Raw genomic sequence first — 19,465 nt, 5'->3', positions numbered from 1 at the left:
ACTTACTTTTTTGACAGTGCCAGGGAACTGCTGTCTTAGACCAATCATCTCAAAACCAGACAGTGTTGAGCCTGCTGCAGCCACCCTGCAAATAAATATGATTTTAAAAATAAAGTATTTTTAAAGCTATTGAGTTGATGAATGACTGCGTGAGTTTTTCAAATGACTCACTCTTCAGCTTTATCTATGTGCAACTGCAACTTCTCTTTCTGGGTATCACTGAGTGAAGATGCACTAGAAGAGAGATCCTCGACAGACACTAATGGAGGTTGATGCCCAGACTTTGGCCTTCTTGAAGTGAGCTCTGTGTGGCGGACTGGCTTAGGGCTGTCAATGTCCTCATGAAGAGCTGTGAAACCTGGAGGGGATATAACAGTTGATATAATACTAAAGGAAAGACATTGTGAACTACAAATTGAGCAATAGTTCCTCATCTTAACTTTGGGTTACAATGATTACATTTGCCCAATCTTCTCTTCTTTTAAACTATATATACAATTTCCACTGAAACTGTTGGAACTACAAGGCCAATTAATTTGTTTTTGCTGTAGTCTGAAGACATTTTGGATTCACGATCAAAAGATGAAAATGAGAAGAGTGTTTAAAATTTAAACTGTTATTTCCTGGTATTTATATGTTGTTGTTTTTTTTTGTATAAGACCACCCAATTTGTAGGTGATTAAAAATATTGGAACATATGACTGATAGGTGTTTCTTGTTACCCAGGTGTGTCCTATTATATTGATTGTTTAAACAATAAATAGATCTAAACATCTACGCTTGGATTTAGCCTTCAGTTTCACCTGTGAAGACTGCATTTGTTGTTCAAATAAAGAAAAATATAGGGAAAATCAATCAGAGGCAATGCACAAACATTGGACATAACCAACACAATAATTTGAAATGTCCTATAAAATATAGAAACCACTGGTGAACTGAGCAACAGACACCGAATGGGTCAGCCAAGGAAAACAACAACAGCTGATTACAGAAACCCAAAAACAACATTCAGTGACATCACCAACAACCTCCATCGGCCAGTGGTGAAAGTATCACAATCCAGAAGACTTCAAGAGCAGAAATGTAGAGGAAAAACAACAAGATGCAAACCACTTATCAGCAGTAAGAATCAGAAACCCAGATTGGAAGTTGCAAAGAAATACAGAGATGAGCCATAAGAGTTCTGACACTAAGAGCAAATCTACCAAAGTGACAGAAAGGCCAAAGTCTGGAGAAAGAAAGGATCTGCTCATGATCTAAAACATACAAGCTCATCTGTGAAACATGATGGAGGTAGTGTCATGGCTTAGACTTGCATGGGTACTTCTGGAGCAGGCTCACTAATCTTTATTGGTTATGTAACTCATGATGGAAGCAGCAAAATAAATTCAGAAGTTTACTGTATTGCCAATATACAGAGATGTACATCCAAATTAATCTGCAGGAACTTGGAATGATCCAAAACACACTGCCAACGCAACAAATGACTTTATCAAGGGCGAAAAGCGGAAGGTTTTAGACTGGCCAAGTCAATCACCAGACCATACCCCATCTAGAGGTAAATACAAGTAAATAAAAGCTGAAATCCTAAACTCTTATCCTATATCTAATTTTATATATATATATATATATATATATATATATATATATATATATATATATATATATATATATATGTGTGTGTGTGTGTGTGTATGTATGTATATATATATATATATATGTATATATATGTGTGTGTATATATATATATATATGTATATATATATATATATATATATATATATATATATATATATATATGTATATATATATATATATATATATATATATATATATATATATATATATATATATATATATATATATATATATATATATATATATATATATATATATATATATATATATATATATAATCCATGTCTTTGGTGTATAGCACAAAGAATTTAATTTGCCTTTCCGCTCCAATAGTTTTGGAGGGGACTGTATTATTTTCATATTTCTCAAATGAATGTTACGGTTACCTTCACTGTGGTCCTGTGATATAGACTGCTCAATTTCTGCATAGGTATGTGATGAGTGGTCCTGAGTGGACTGTACAATCTTTGCTTCGATGAGATGTACGATGTCCATACGGTTAATCTTTGTGAGCTTTGAGATCAAAGTGCTTTCTGTGGGTAATTTGAAAAGATTCAAAACATTAAATATGCATTTTGTTTATGATCCTTTTTACCATTCAAGTTTGAGATTTAAGCTAATTAACAATATCTATGTCTCCCGTAATGTCTAATAACAATATTATCCATTTTTTAGGACATATTATCTTGGGTTGACCACTTACATGTCAAGACAGATTTCTGTGGACATTTTTATTGGCATACAGTACAATAAAACAATGTCTTGGTTTACTTTTGTGGTAAATAAAAAAGTAGAACCAGTGAGCTAAATGTTTAAATGAATCTTCAATACAATACTTGTAATAATTGTACCAAAGTGACACTGATATTCCCTTTTAGAAAGTGATTAACAATCCTACCTGTAGCATTCGTCCCCTCTCTTTTTGTCCATAGTCTTATGAGTGCATGACTTTGGTCTTGTAATGAGTTTGGATTCTCTACTCTTATCTGATTGACCTGCTCTTCATCAAATTCAAGTTCACAAGCCAGCTCTAGATGAACAATAGTAAACACAGCAATGTTTAAAAGAAAAGACGTACGGCAAATAATATTGTTTGAATTTTAAATGGAGTAAGAGCTAATGTTACTTACTGGTGAGTTCTATTTAAATTGTACATACAGTATTTATGAATACAAAGCCATCCTAATTTTTATATAATCTGTCAACTTACTGAAAACAAGTAGTAAATAGTAAACCCATCTGATCACACATATAATGTGTGATTTAAAATTCTTGCTAGAGGTACAGGGGATATGGGTGATGTATAGATCTTTGTACCATGAATCTTTCTGTCAATGTTCCTGTGATATTACCAAATACTAATGCTGCTTTTACCTGTCCAGCTGAAACCAAGATGATCAGCCATTACAGCCAATCGTCCTTCCTTCCTGTCAAGCTCATCCTGTGGATCCGCTGCAAATGCCATGGTCAAGATACATAAGATGCCATCACCAAAACACATACTAAACAACTAAGAAAACATGGTCCCTATAATTTTGAATAGAAGCAGTCAGAAAAAAATCATATTCACCACTAATGTACACAAAATGTAAATTAAATACAGGTAGGTGACAAATGAAAAGGGAAAAAAACTATTTGCTTTGATGGGACTTGACACAAGTGTCTGGAACTGTAATGGAGAGAAGGAGAAGCACTTGTCCAAAAGATAATTGCTTAGTTGCTGTTTTGATGATGATTGTGTAAAGCGTTGTCTAACACATTGGTCCAAAATCTCCCATAGATGTTCAACCAGGTTGAGATCTGGCGACTTACATAATTATTATTATTATTATTTTTTTAAACATTCAATGATTCCCCATGCCCTGTAAATAGGGCATTGCCAAGATCCCATCCCATCCCACTCTTCACTCTAAGGTCACAAACCATGCTAACAAAATATCTCCCACCGAATAATAGAGCTACCAGTGTTTTCCTTTAATTTGTCACCCATCTGCATATTATCACTGGCTTTCTCTTGCATTTAAACTACTTTTACTATTTGTTTTTAAATGTGTTTGAATTATGTTTGAATTCTAATGAAAAATTACCAAACATTAAAATATCAGAGGTATTGTGATTAGCTAGATTAGCTGTGATTAGGTAGGATTTCCAGTGTACATTTTAATGTCAGACACATTCTCTGATAATTCTGTGAAGGTTTTTATCTATTTTGTTCTGGTGTATACTATAAACTATAGTGCACTGCAGGAAATTTCATGGAAAATATTGTTATTTGGCAGTAAACGTAAGGAATTATGTAGGAGGGCAAACATAATTCTATGTGTATGCATAATGTACGGCAGCAGCCATTTCAGCATGCTCTGAAGATAAACTCTTTAATAAAAAATATCATTTATAAAACCAATTAATAAAATAATTCTTGACAATACGCTAACATACAAGGAAAGGAGACAGACACAAACACAATTCAAACGTCACAAAAGCACCAGAAAGAGTTGAAGCTTTAGCTACAAGACAGAGAGGCAGCACCTTCATTGCTAACGTGCTGAGGCAGATGAGAGAGAGAGAATGGGCCCCTTATGATGGGGATACCTTGACTTTGGACTTGAGCTTTATCAGCAGGGATTCTTTCCATCTGCGTCTCAACAGGGTCGTCCCATCGAGGCCTAATGACCAATGGGTCCTCAGGAAGAGGCATGTCAGGGAAAGGCTCACATTCTATTACTGAGACATCTATGGTGCTGCTTTCATCATCCGACATGGCAGCTTCCTCCTCTGTCTCTTTTTCTGCTTGGGCCAACCTTTCCACTAGCTTAGCTGCCTCATCACTAATCTCCTCAAAAAAATCAATAGACTTCTTGTGCTTCTCGGATTGCTGATCTTTTTTGCCAGTTGTAGTAGTATGAGTTGCTTGACCAGGCTTTCCCCTGACAGGTAGCTTTGATGGTAATGTCTTATATTTGTTGGGCAACTCAGTACCTGCTGGATGACCCTGGTCCTTTTTTGTTGGTTTCTTTGTAGAATCACTTTCACAGTAGCTCTTGGCTTTGATAGACCTTGCCACTCTGGAGCTTACAGAGGGACCTGTGTCTGTCTCAGATTTTCTCTTTGTTTCAGGTTTTACAGGCAATTTAGACTTTTTCTCCTTAGGAGATTTCACAGATAAATCATGTTCTGTAGCTGATTTGTGGGAAAGAGCTTTTATAGGGATTCTTGATTTTTGCTTCTCCTCCTCTGTAGAGTAGGAGGACTTTTTCTGAGTAGATGAAGTATTACCTTTACAGTCAGGCTTTGCTTTCGACTTTGATATCATTTTGGATGTTTGAGATGTTTTTTCAGGTGCTTTGGGTAGTTCTATCACTGAGTGCTCATCCTCTGGGGAGGAATCTGAGGACTCTTGGTCCTGCTGGGAATAAACTGATCTGGTTACTGTTGACACCGCTGTCTGAACATCAGTTATGATAGTGTCTGAAGAACCAAGATCAGTCTCTGAAGAAATATTTTCAGCTAACTTATCTGTTTTTATTTCTACAGCTTCTTTTTCAGTGTGTTTTTTACTTGTATTGGGTGAAGCAGAAACAGCCAATTTAATGGGAATTGTAGACTTTGAGGCATCTGACTTAGAAGCTATTCCTGATTGATCATCCTCAGGTGTGGAGTGAATGGATATGCCTGTAGCCTCTTTTGAAAATTCCTCAGTGTCTTCTGGTTTAATCTGCACAGTGAGGTTTATGGCAACCTCTCTTTCTGCTCTAGTAAAGTCTGCATCAGGTTCTTCCATAATATCCTCTATAAGTGCCTCTTCAATTGGTTGTTCTCCTATTTGAAAATAAGCAAAGCCTTCCTCCTCATATCCCCTTTTGGTCATGTCTATTGCTCCACTTCTAGTCATTTCAAATAGTTTACCCTCTTGAAAAAGGAAAGGGTTTTGTTCACTTGTTGGCGTGCCTTCCTCGGTGGGCGTCCTTCCTGGTGTGGTGTCTGGAGTTGCACCTTGGGACTGTCGATCTACTGCCAGACCCAAAATCTTTTGCTCCTCTTCTTTGACTCTTGCTGCAAAGGCATCATCATCTTCCCGCATGGTATTCCAGTTGTCTGCCAGAGTTTTCGCAGTTACCCCTCTAGACTTAGTTTTAGGAAGCTCTTCCTCTAAATCATCTTCTCCAGTGTCATCATATATGCATATTTCTGGTTTAAATGTTTCCCTAGCCTGCCCAATAACACTAGGCAAATAATCACTTTCAGCCCTTAAACTTTCCCTGTTTGAACCTAGATCAGATATCCCTGCAGGCCTTATGTGATCACCTTTAACATCATCTGTTACATTACATTCTACCTGATTATGTGATTTGCTATAAACTCCCTGGTAGTCTGATGTATCTTTCTGCTTTCTACCCTTATCATCATATTTGCTTTCCCTTGACTTTCTCTGGATTTCCTCATTTAGTTCAGAAGGTATTTTGACCTTCCCTTCATTGCTTAACAATTGATTGTTGGTCTGTTGTAACTCTTTCATACTAAGCGACTGCATTTCTTTTTGTAGAGGGATCTGATGGGCGTTTGCATGCTTTTCTGAGACAGACTGAGGTCCCTCCATTGCTGATTCATCTGTTGATGCTGCAGTGTGGGCCATGTCCTCAGATGTTTGAGGGATCTCATGCACACCTGCTGGAAAAGGAGAGGGAGGTTGTACTTTAATAGTAGGTTCAATAGATTGTGCTACCTCTGACCCTTGTTTTGTCTCAGTAGGCCCAAGGCCATCCACTGAGGCTGTTTCAACTTTGGATTCAGGCCCAATTAATATGAAGCTTTCATGTCCTCTTTCAGACTCATTCATGGTCTGAGAGAAGATATCTTTACTATTGCCCTTTCTGTCTTTTTCATCTTGCTCCATCTCATCAAATGTTTTTATTTTGGCAGCCATTTTAAACATCTCTTCCTCAGGGGCGAATTTCCTCTGGGTCATGATACACTCCAACACATTTCCCTCTGCATCCTCAGGTATGACAGATGGAATTAGGAACATGGACAGGACCATAGGGTCTGGGGTTTTGGAATGGAGCTCATAACTTACCTCTTCAGAACTTGGGGTGTCAGGGGAAAATGGACTCTTACCCGAACTCGTCAGCTGAGATGTCTGCTCGCAACTGTCATCGTCGGCACTACCCTCCTGGTCTCTGGGGAGTCTATGCAAATTTTCTGGGGGTAACTCAGGAGCTTTGGAGGATGTCGGGTGCCCTGCAGTCACACTGGGTTGCTCTACTGTAGGAGGCAAGGCCATGATGTTTTTTTGTTCTACAGGGCTGTTTTCTAGAGAGTCACAGCATGGGGAGTCTTTAGTTGGACTAGGTTCAATTGAGTCTGGGGATTTATGGGAGGAGTTGTCTTCCATAAGGGGACTACCTTCTAATGAGTCCTTATGACTAATGGTTATAGAATCATCAGCTACTGGACTAATGGTTTCTGAATCCGGATGTCTAAGAGGCAGTACTAAACCACTATAACCCTGTATATCAGCCCTTGTAGCCAGGTAGTCAGCTGAGGTTGATAGTTGTTGACCATCTGATGGTTCTTCATCACTCAAAAAACTGTCTATTGTTTCAGAACCTCTTTTCATTAGTTTTCGAGATTTTGGTGGTTTATATGATATCAAAAGAATGTCCTCATCCACAGAGAATTTGTCATCAACAAATTTAACAGTTTTGCCCTGAGAAGCAGACACAGACTCACTTTTTGAAGGATAATCCACTGCATTTTTCACAGACAAGTATCCAAGAGTTGCTGTAGATGCCTGATCATCAGCTGTCTTTGCACCAGTGGAAGAGGAGTTAGATAGTGTACTTGTCTCATCTTTGGCTGTAACTGTTTCTACTTTAGAGAGCTTTCCATCTATATATTGATCTGGCTGTCTGGGTGATGATGAAAGGCTTTCAGGACTTGTATCCAGAGTTTCTGCCATGCCTTCATGTTTGTCACTGTCCTCTGAGCTTATGTGGACTTCGCCTTCACCTATGCTGGTACAAGGGGAAACGGCTAGCTCTTCAATTTTGTGAATGTCAGAGCTGTAATCAAGTGCATCCGGGCCACTATAAATTTGAGATAATTTAGTGTCCTTAGACAAATCTTGGGTTACTGCAGTAGCCAAATTTCTTTGGACTGTAGGGTCTGCTGAATGTAAGGCAGAAGAAATCTCATCTTGCGCTTTTGCCATTTGAAGATCTTGACACTGAACACTGTCTGGTTCTGCTCTTACATTGGAACTTAAGTCTTGAGAATGTTGTATCTCTGTGCTAATCTGAAGTTCGTTTATTTTCTTTGGGTCAAAACATTTTATAGTTTCAAGTGACACTTCTTGTTCAAGTGATGATACTTGAGACTGGGACTGTGTGGACAGAGTCTCGTTTATTTTAACTGTTTTTGTATGCTTTGGTCCAGAACTTGCTTTATGTTCAAACAGTCCAGACTTTCCCTTTGAAGGGTCTTGTCCTGTCTGAAAAGCCCTCATGAGTTCTCTTACTGACATGGTCTCTTCTAGTCTCTCTGACTCATTTTTTGGTGATTTTATGGGCGCTTGTGTCTTTTTATTGGTTGCTGTTTTTTGCTCTTTAATAACAGGAGATGATTTTTTCGCTGAAGAGCCAGGAGAGGATTTGCTGCCAGTCTGCTTGCGGCCTCTTTGTTCCTCCTCCACCTTCTTTTGAAGAGCTTTAACTTTGTCTTTAATTGAGCCAATGGGTGTTTCTTCAACTACTGGAGATACAGGTGACATTTTTTTATTTGAGGGAGCATGTAAGAGGCCATCATCTCTATGTGCTTTTTCTGTTCTCTCACTAACAGAACCTGCTTTTGAAGTGTGTACATTGTATTCATCACTCTGTCCATGAGGTCCTTTTCTTCGGATGGGTTTTTTCACTTCAGCCACATGTATTTTAGTATCTTTGATCACAGTTGGTACAAATTTTTTTCCACCTTTGCGCAAAACAACTTCAGTGAACTTTTCCTGTACCACACTCCCCTGCACTGCCGCTCCAGATGTCACGGGTGCATCCAGAAAGTACTCTTTATGGTCTCCATCTATACCCTTTTGTGTCTGTGACCCTCGGCTACCTCGAATATCCTTAAGAAACGCTTCTTGGGTCTCAAAAGCTGCCATCATTTTGGCCTCTTCAATTTCACAGTCTGAAAGAAGAACCCACTCCTCATCCTTTCTATATGCACAACTTCCTGCTTCTGCTGACTTTTCAACAACCTTATCTTCATATGTCCCACTCCTTAGAATTTCATTAACTTTCTCCAAATCCTCTTTTACCTTTTCCATTATTTCAAAAGGCTCCCCTGACATCTCCTCCACCCCCTTCTCTAGACTACCCCCATGCATAGAGTTTGACTTCTCAGAGGAATCAGTGGTCAGAATGGCAGTCATTTTGATCAGATCTTGTTTCATCTCTGACACCTCAGAGAGTAAATCTGGGCTTGCAAGGGCAGGAGAATCTCGAATCAAGTGAGTTTTCAGGATGGATGTCTCTGTAGAATTTTCAGTATCTTCATCATCTTCCATTTACAAGGAGGACATTTAAGGAGCAAATTAAACAAAAAATTTAAATTAAAGGGAACAAAGATTTGAAAAAGAGATCAGGTTTGGATTGGCACAAAATTTTCAAGGAACAGAACAGGATTGAATGTTGTAAGAATGAAGTAAAGACTAGAAGGACAGACAACAGACTTACAGGGATGAATAACAACTGCAAAGCAAATTATAGCCAAATCTTATAGACCTTAGGGGAATAAGCAGGAAATAACTTGCTTATCTGAAGTCCGCACAAAAGCACATTCACACATTCAAGACAATGAAAAAATAAATAAACTAAAATACCAATTTAAATAAATAATAATACAAAAAAAACAAAACAAAAAAAACAAATATAGGTTCTCATACACGGGAGGACCAACACAGATAAAGATTTGCACAAGAAAACTCACAAATAAACTCAGGTTTATTACAAAAATTAATTAAGGTGAATGAGAGAAATAAACAATGTATTCAAAAACTTTATTTTAGTTTCCAAAAGAAAGCCAGTGATATAAAACTAGTGTTTATTTTGCAGAAATAAAGTGATGGAATAAATTACCAACTGCTTCTTTTGTCTGGGAACTAATCAATCTTAAATTAAAACTTAATAAAAATAATAATAAATAAATATCAATAGATATAGTTAGAACATGCAATGCAGAAGGTAATGTTCAGCAAGCTGTCAAACTTAAAGATGATCACACTGTTTTCACCCATTCCAAGCAACATTCACACACGCTTAATGCAAGTCAAGTTATTTCCATGCAAAGCTTATTAACTTCTAATAGGTCAGTATCTAGTAAGTACTGATTCCAGCCCATATAACCAATTAAACACTTCATTACATTACATAGTGTGGTAATGTATTTTTGTGATACTTACTGCACAAAATATAGTAAGTAATATATTTAATTAAAGAGATCACATGCCTTAATCATGCATCAATCTATGAAAATTGCTGTATATTACTTCCGTATTAATTCACGATCATGCCAGCACATTTACTTTCTTTCAAGTGTAATTAAAATAATTAATTACATAATAATGAGATTTTAGTGAGATAGATATAGTTGAGGCCAAAAGTTTACATGCACCTTGACTAAAGACATTCAAACTCAATTTTTCACAACTCCATACATTTCATGTTATCATGCATTTCCTGTCTGTGAGTTTACTTTATATCTATAAGAGGTCATTTCAAAATAATAGCTAAGAGAGATATATTTTAGCTTAAATTGACTATTGGGTCAAGTTTCAGTGAGATTTTCAGAGGGCAGCCTTTCACAAGTGTCTCACAATACTTTGCTGTAATTTTTACCCATTAATCCTGACAGAATTGATGTAACTCAGTCAGGTTTGTGGTCCTCTTAGTCAAAATTTTTCTGTTCAGTCTCAGTCACGCCAGCTCAGATGGAGGTTTGCTTTGGATCAGTATTTCTAGATAATCCTTCTTCCTCATAATGCCATCTATTTTCTGAAGAGTGCCAGTACCTTTTTGAGCAAAACACCTCACAATATGATGCTGCCACTCTCATGTTTCACATCTTGCATGGTATTCTAAGGATTAAAAGCCTCACCCTTTTTCCATAATTTATAGAGCTGATCATTATGTCCAACAGTTACATTTTTGTTTCATCTGATCAGAGAAAACTCCTTCAAAATATAAGGCATTCGTCCTGTTGATCGCCTACAAACTTCAATCTGGCTTGTTTTATGCTGGTCTTGGAGTAGGGGCTTCTTCATTGCATGATAGCCTTTCAGGTCATGACAATGTAGGACTCTTTTAATAGTGGATGTACATAGTTGGGTATCTGATGCCCACAACTCCTTAACTAGTTCCTTTGTTGTTGTCTTGGTGTTCAGTTGAAGCTTTTGGACTAAAATTCATTAATCCCTGAGAGATAGTTTGTTCATCCTTCCTGAACAACACAGTGTCTTTGTGGTCCCAATATTATTTATATTTATATGCAATTTTTACAGATGCTCGTGGAACCTTCAGTTGTTTGGAAATTGCTCCTAAGGAAGAACCAGATTTGTGGCAGTCCACAATAACTCCTAATTGTGACAATTGGCCAATCAAAAGCTTCTAAAATCAGTTATGTAAATTTCAAGAATCTTTCCCTGTTTAAAGAGACAGTCAACTTGGTATATGTAAACTTTTGACCCACTGGAGTCTTGTAAATCTGTCTTGTAAATCAGTAAATCTGTCTTTAATCAATTGTTTTAAAATGACCTCTGATGTGAACAATGCAGATGCCTTAAGTGACTTGCTAAATAAACATGTATTTATGATTGCACAGGGATACTAAACAGAGGGAAAGAGGAAACTACTTTGCTTTGCAGTTTGTTATAAAAATTTGATGGTGGGTGGAAAGCTATTTAATGACACAAATATCACATTATGAATTGAATATCATGTTGCATGTTCATACAGGGACAGTATCTTTTTTTTAAAACCTGCTCTCTGTAATGCCCAAGAATTGAGGGAACAAGAGATGTGGGAAGACATTTTACATTTAGGGTGCTGGAATTTTAAGCAGCATACACATGTTGTGCACTATGAAGTCACATCCTAATGTAATCTAATATTATACACCACAGAGCTGTTTAATTCTCAAATCAGGAAGTGTTGATTAATTTTCTTTTGTTGATTATTTTTTAACAGCACAGATCTGAAAATTTGCGTAAGTGTAATATAAAAGATATGTATACATTAATGCACTCTTTCTAGTACATTAGCGTTCCTATAACAGCTCATTCACAGGGACTTGTATGACAGAAGCTCCAGATAATCTAAGCCTAAATGGCATATAGTCATTGATATGGTGAAACTTTCCATTAGGAGACATTTATTGAGCATTTATGGAAGAAGTTTGGGTTTCAACACTTTGTAAATTTCCTGACACAAGAGTTCCTGCTATCACTTACAATATAGCAGCTATATACAGTTATTCCCTCACCAGCCTATGTTTTCTCTCTCTCTCTCTCTCTCTCTCTCTCTCTCTCTCTCTCTCTCTCTCTCTCGAAATGAACTAGAAAAAAAAATGTTACTTGTCTTGTTACTAAGAAACCAAAAAATTGCAAACTCCTCTGTCCTGAAGACTCAAGTCTCACAGATATAAATGTAACTATTTGAGCAGTTAAAAATTTTTCGTTCATTAATAAATTAAAAATTGTAATCAATGTCAAATCTCTTGATTATTAGAGGAATACTATCTCCAACAGACAAACTCAAAAAGTCCTCAAATACTCAAATATAAAGTTTATTTAGCCTTTTTCTTTATTTGTTTATCTATAGATTATTGTTATTTTGGCATTTGCAGTTAAAGGAATCCTGAAGACGGGTGTGCTGCAGCACCCTGAGCACCCCTACTTCCCACATCCTTGGGGGGAACATAATAGAAAATGAACAAAAGCTTCAAAAGATTATACTGTCTTACTTAAATTGTAACAAGCTGGAGGTGGGTTAAATGGGATGTGGGTAGCACCTCATTACCATTCTTTAATAGTTAATATGTATAGGAGTTGGTTAAAAGATTGAACGACAAATTAGAACTAGAAAAGAGAAATGTCTTACATCTTCCAAGTATTCGGCTAGTCTGCAAAGATAAGCAAGTAAAATGATTGCGATTAGTTGACTGGATAGAAACATCAGTAAATGAAAACAGAAGCAGCCATGATTCTATTAGGGTTGGTTTAAGAATAGGGAGATCAACACATTTTTTAAGTAAAAGATTAATTCTATATATATGTCACCACAAATACATTTTATACAGTATATAATGGTAGTTCAGTGGTTAAGGCCTCAGGTTACTAATCAGAAATCCCAGCATCACCAAGCTGCCACTGTTGTACGCTTGCGCTAGGTCTGTAATCCCTAAATTGCTCAGTTGTATCCTGTTTCAACTGTAGGTCGCTTTAGATAAAAGCTTCATATAAATGAGCAAAATGTCAATTTAAATTACATATGCTGCTTTGATTTAAAGCTCAGTCACTGAAGATCAAGTGATCTATATATGCTCCATTTTAAAAGAATATAATCATTTGATGATTTGTGAATATGTAATACATTTTGTAACAATCCAAACTTGAGTCAAAATGTATTATTTAGTACTAACAGTGGCGGATCCTACAATTATAGATTTAAACTATATAATAACTACACATTGCAGTTATTCCTGAGGGCTATGCATTTTTGACCTGACCATGACAATTAATTGAATATATGCAGTATAATATAAGTGAAGTAATTAAAAATAATAATAATTGTAAAAAATAAATGAATAGATAAATAAATAAAAAAGGAAAATATTGTTAAATCTTTTAAACTACAGAGGAAACAGAACATCCAAAAGTGTGGATGTTAAGAGAATATAGGAAAATATCTCCACAGTTACCTCCTCATCAGGCTCTTGATCTGAATCTGATTCCTTTGAGGAGCAAAAAGCCGTAAAAGAGAAGGAGTAGATAGAGAGATACAGATTGAAAGGGAAACAGGGGACAGGATAGAGAGAAGGAAAAAGAAAGAGCACGCAGAGCAGTTACCATAGCCATAGAACACTCGAGCCAGCCTGTGAGGCATAGTTTGAGAGGGGGTATGTGTGGAGGACATATACAGCCTAAAATGCTCATACTGATACTGTTTTTTGTTACCATTACTGATTAGTGATTATTTGTAAAATGCCTCATTATTTGCAAATAGTTATTCAATTAATCATAACCAAAACATACATTATATAAATATAATTAACATAATTTTAACCAAATCCTAAATCTCTAATCTAATCAGAATCCTAACACTAACATTACTGTATTACTGCAAGTGAAACAAGATATATGCTTGTGGACAATAACTGAGCATGACGTTAAAACTGTGTAATATGTTTTAAAGTCTCTGTAATATTATGTTTTAAAATCGCAATTGTGTTAATTACAGTTATACTAAACTGAAACTTAGTGTAATGTAACAGTGAGCAGTAGGTATTACAAAATATGAACCTGTGAAATCAATAGTTCATTTAATAGAAATAGTGAAGTACAAGCATAAATATTATAAGAATTCATGCACTCATCACATGTAATAAAAACACAGAAGCCAGAAGAGACTTGTTGGGGTCACAGGTGTGTTTTTGGTTTTTATACACTATCACCATGACCATTCATTATAAATGTGATATATTACCTTAGCATAAGTTGGTAGAGTAATATTTAGGTTGCATATAGCATTGTGGGCCAAACTCCTATATGATCTTGGTTCTTTCATGAAGGACAATCGACCACAAGGCTCCTGAGTGTTATCTCGTATCTGGAAGATTTCCAACAAATAACCAAAACATTTTAGCAAGGAAGGTGTTACCCGTAACAAAATACCTCTTAACTTGCTCCTACAAGGAAGTACTGTAAATGTTTTCAAAAGAAATACACACAGCATGCTTCTGTTAGGGAGCTTACCTTTATAAATAGGGCAAGTCGGTTTTCTTTGAAGGCAAAAAAGCTGAAGATATGATGTTGGCCACTCTTGGTGAGGGGGACTAGATTTCCAAAGCAGTCTGCATAGATGGGTTTTCCTTCTAATACCTTCAGTGGAACATCACAAGGATTATAAAGCCCTTATTATATAGGCTTTTATAGCCTACCTAAACATTTCAGTTTTCAGAAATGAAGACAATTTAAACTGTTTGTTACTAAAACATAAAATTATAGGTTTTGACAAATATTAGTTGTTATTTCAGTAGAATAGACAAATAATGAATGAATAGATATGTACTGTAAAGACCCAAAGTATTTTTAGAACATGGTGAGCTCTACAATATACAACCAGTTTGATGGTGCTTTTAGAAATGTGGCAAAACACCTCTTTATTCTCTCCAATACTTGTAAAAAAGAAAACAGCTAATTTAATTTAGCTAAATTGTGAATTTCACTCCGGGATTAATAAAGTGATCTATCTATCTTTCTGTCTGACAAGACATACAGAGTTTCACATTAATATCTTAATGTTGTGTACAAACTAAATACATATTTAACACAGAACACCTGGGATGAATTTTTATAAGATTGAACACATAAATTAGCCTGGTTAACAATTTAGCAAATAACATTTCAAGTTATGAAGTACAATGCTGTGAAAAAATATTTGCTCCATCCTGATTTCTTCTGTTTTTGTGCATATCTCATACTAAATAGTTTTAGATCTTCAAATGAAATACTACATAAAACAAAGGTAACTCAAGTAAACAAACAATACTGTACAGTTTCTATTATTATTTTTTAATAACACCCATACAACACCCATGTGAAAAACTAACTTCCCCCTCAAAATCTGGTCGGGCCACCTTTAGCAGCAATAACTGCAGCCAAATGCTTCCGATAACTGGAGATCAGTCTTTCACAAAAACAGAAGAAATCTTGATCACATAAACCTCTACCTTACCTCTACATCCCTACTTCGAGCCACCTCAGTGAAGTTCTCCTGCTGCTCCAGAGTTTTATCTATCTTGTCATCAGTCATGCAGAAACAGCGCAGACGTGCCTCTATTGGATCATGAGTTTTAGCAAAGATGACAAATTTGGCCATGTATGGCACACAGATTGTCTCCCGATACACCTGCGTGGCAAAGTTGACTGACTCGTGGCCCTGTCGACAATCTATTAGCCAGAATCTAAATAGTGAAAGTTAGAAAACACAATAAGTGCTATGATTGTCCTGTGATTTAAAAAAAAAAAAAAAAAAAAGATGTAACACTGATTGATACTAAATAGAATTGCACAAAACAACCAATCAAAATCTACCTTGCCGAGACATTTGTGGTGAATGACACACAGTCATTAATAAAAGTTAAAGGTGTGGTTCCAGTTATATCTTCCCACTGAGCTGATGTCGTTCCACCTGGTTAAACACAGAGCAGTGGCGAAAACTAAGAACTGTGTTCTTAATCACAGGCCCTTCCTGTTCACAATTATATATATATTTCATAATATATACTTCTCTATTTCTTAATAAAAAGACGTGTACTAAGAAACGGTCCCATCTTCTTTTATTGTACTCTTATTTTTTGCCTAAAATCTGTTATCCTTCATGACCCAGGACATCTTTCTTGATTTTTTAAAGCAATATAATGAAAAAATATATTTATCATACCAGATAAATAATAAATCGATCTCAATTATCAGACACTTAGGGAAACAGACAGACAAAGCTCTTTGCATGCTGGAGGATCCTCCTAATTGGAGATGCACATGAAAGATGGAGGTCATGTGACACAACCAATGTACTATAAATATGCTTTTTATTTTATTTATTAGAGAAATTGTTTAGAGAAATTCAGCCAGAAAAAAAAACATTTTAATATTGTGATTAATTGAAATTGGATTAATAAGCTGTTGTTTATACAATTTTGCTCCCTCACCTGTGATACTGCATAACAAGCGGAGTGTTGGTGTATCTCCTCCAAAGCCATTGTGTATCGGGTCAGTGGAAGTCTTGGGGACAGGAATGGTCATGGTGATGGGTTTATGGAACTTCCGTCTACGGGGCTCCAGGGTGACTATAGGACTAAATGTAGCTTTGTTCCCCAAGATCTTTCTCACCATGTCTACATTCACAGGCTGAGACTAATCAAGAGAAAGAAGTAAACCAAATATCAGGACTTTTGTTGCAAAATGCAATTCTATTACAGTTGAATGGAGAGAGCACTTCCTAGTTTCCAGAAAGGAAACCAATAAAGCAATAATTATTTAAATAATGAAAGTAAGAATAACACTACTTCTTGAAACAGGAATGTAAAAATTAACTGAAACACCTGTAATCCAACTCGAATACGTTTTGTAAGTGCTCCTTCTGGAAAGACAGCCTGGACTTGTGGTACCACTGTGCTGCTCAAAATCCCGCCCTCTGGACCAATCAAATTACTGTCCTGTTTGATCCGTGAGACCACCGCAAAGTACTGTGGGAAGTCCCGGGTGATTATGCGGCAAATACGCTTCCTCTCCAGCTCTTCTGGAGGGTCCAGGTCTGATGATACAGGACAATGCCATACAATTATTGTGAGATATAGAATAAGAAATTAAATTAGTTTGTAGGTCATATAAAAGTCAACCACAAGCTTAAACAATGAGCAATTTATGGAAATCTGAGAAGATGAGAAGTAAATAGATTATACTCCATGTTGAATGTCATTACATTCTTGTCCAAAAAGCAGAACTTAATTTCATAATTCTACTAGGGATGAAACGGTTACCGGTTTCACGATAAACCACAATAAAATTCCCCAGCATTAGTATTATCGTGTCACATTTAATTATCATTAAATCCATGAGAAATTATCGTGATTTTGGAAAACTGCCGGTAAATGCTGTCCACGCACCCAGCATGAGTCTGACACAGGCGAAACATGCAAAATTGTTGTTTTTTGCTTGTGAATACAGTGCAAAAAAGGCAGTGACAGCGCTCGGGAGATTGTTTTGTAATTTTAGTGTAAACATTTACAGATTAGATTTGTTTACATATTTTGTGTTGTAATTTTAGTATCAACACCTGCACATTGGATTTGTTTACCTATGGTTGTATTATTTTATTATGTTGTATGCACATGTACATTATGTACATGCACATTGCTTTACTTGTTTTTATACGCATAATTAGGGTTGTGTTCATTAAAACCTGCACTGGGGAAACTTTTACCTTTCATAACTACATGGTGCCAACTTTAATGTTAATGTTATTATGTACAGTGAGGGAAAAAAGTATTTGATCCCCTGCTGATTTTGTACGTTTGCCCACTGACAAAGAAATGATCATTCTATAATTTTAATGGTAGTTGTATTTGAACAGTGAGAGACAGAATAACAACAAAAAAATCCAGAAAAACGCACGTCAAAAATGTTATAAATTGATTTGCATTTTAATGAGGGAAATAAGTATTTGACCCCCTCTGCAAAACATGACTAAGTACTTGGTTTAAAAACCCTTGTTGGCAATCACAGAGGTCAGACGTTTCTTGTAGTTGGCCACCAGGTTTGCACACATCTCAGGAGGGATTTTGTCCCACTCCTCTTTGAAGATCTTCTCCAAATCATTAAGGTTTCGAGGCTGACGTTTGGCAACTCGAACCTTCAGCTCCCTCCACAGATTTTCTATGGGATTAAGGTCTGGAGACCGGCTAGGCCACTCCAGGACCTTAATGTGCTTCTTCTTGAGCCACTCCTTTGTTGCCTTGGCCGTGTGTTTTGGGTTATTGTCATGCTGGAATACCCATCCACAACCCATTTTCAATGCCCTGGCTGAGGGAAGGAGGTTCTCACTCAAGATTTGACGGTACATGGCCCCGTCCATCGTCCCTTTGATGCGATGAAGTTGTCCTGTCCCCTTAGCAGAAAAAAAACCCCAAAGCATAATGTTTCCACCTCCATGTTTGACGGTGAGGATGGTGTTCCAGGGGTCATAAGCAGCATTCCTCCTCCTCCAAACACGGCGAGTTGAGTTGATGCCAAAGAGCTCCATTTTGGTCTCATCTGACCGCAACACTTTCACCCAGTTGTCCTCTGAATCATTCAGATGTTCATTGGCAAACTTCAGACGGGCATGTATATGTGCTTTCTTGAGCAGTGGACCTTGCGCACGCTGCAGGATTTCAGTCCTTCACGGCGTAGTGTGTTACCAATTGTTTTCTTGGTGACTATGGTCCCAGCTGCCTTGAGATCATTGACAAGATCCTCCCGTGTAGTTCTGGGCTGATTCCTAACTGTTCTCATGATCAATGCAACTCCACAAGGTGAGATCTTGCATGGAGCCCCAGGCCGAGGGAGACTGACAGTTCTTTTGTGCTTCTTCCATTTGCGAATAATCGCACCAACTGTTGTCCCCTTCTCACCAAGCTGCTAGGCAATGGTCTTGTAGCCCATTCCAGACTTGGTTAGGTCTACAATCTTGTCCCTGACATCCTTGGGGAGCTCTTTGGTCTTGGCCATGGTGGAGAGTTTGGAATCTCATTGATTGATTGCTTCTGTGGACAGGTGTCTTTTATACAGGTAACAAACTGATATTAGGAGCACTCCCTTTAAGAGTGTGCTCCTAATCTCAGCTCGTTACCTGTATAAAAGACACCTGGGAGCCAGAAATCTTTCTGATTGAGAGGGGGTCAAATACTTTTTTCCCCTCATTAAAATGCAAATTAATTTATAAAATTTTTGACATGCGTTTTTCTGGATTTTTTTGTTGTTATTCTGTCTCTCACTGTTCAAATACAACTACCATTA

General features: G+C 36.8%; 1 protein-coding gene across 20 annotated transcripts in view; it reads right to left on the bottom strand.

The window, feature by feature from the left end:
• Positions 1-19,465, bottom strand: part of ank2b (ankyrin 2b, neuronal) — a 175,457-nt gene that overhangs the window by 29,233 nt on the left and 126,759 nt on the right. For 14 of the 20 annotated variants that reach the window (XM_053681249.1, XM_053681245.1, XM_053681253.1 and 11 more), the window contains 14 exons: positions 17,011-17,222; positions 16,618-16,822; positions 16,001-16,097; positions 15,642-15,870; positions 14,660-14,785; positions 14,391-14,513; positions 13,606-13,638; positions 12,786-12,807; positions 4,231-9,189; positions 3,013-3,090; positions 2,537-2,668; positions 2,025-2,171; positions 172-358; positions 7-85 (listed from right to left, as the gene is read on the bottom strand). In XM_053681249.1, the coding sequence (XP_053537224.1) occupies positions 7-85; positions 172-358; positions 2,025-2,171; positions 2,537-2,668; positions 3,013-3,090; positions 4,231-9,189; positions 12,786-12,807; positions 13,606-13,638; positions 14,391-14,513; positions 14,660-14,785; positions 15,642-15,870; positions 16,001-16,097; positions 16,618-16,822; positions 17,011-17,222 (6,629 nt within the window). The remainder of the gene's footprint in view (positions 1-6; positions 86-171; positions 359-2,024; positions 2,172-2,536; positions 2,669-3,012; positions 3,091-4,230; positions 9,190-12,785; positions 12,808-13,605; positions 13,639-14,390; positions 14,514-14,659; positions 14,786-15,641; positions 15,871-16,000; positions 16,098-16,617; positions 16,823-17,010; positions 17,223-19,465) is intronic. The other 6 variants (XM_053681262.1, XM_053681263.1, XM_053681258.1 and 3 more) reach the window with 5 other exon arrangements.

The sequence above is a fragment of the Ictalurus punctatus genome, chromosome 7 (assembly GCF_001660625.3).
Source record: "Ictalurus punctatus breed USDA103 chromosome 7, Coco_2.0, whole genome shotgun sequence".
Lineage (NCBI taxonomy): Eukaryota > Metazoa > Chordata > Actinopteri > Siluriformes > Ictaluridae > Ictalurus > Ictalurus punctatus.
The sequence above is the reverse complement of the archived record's forward strand: the minus strand, read 5'-3'. Positions and strand labels throughout refer to the sequence as shown.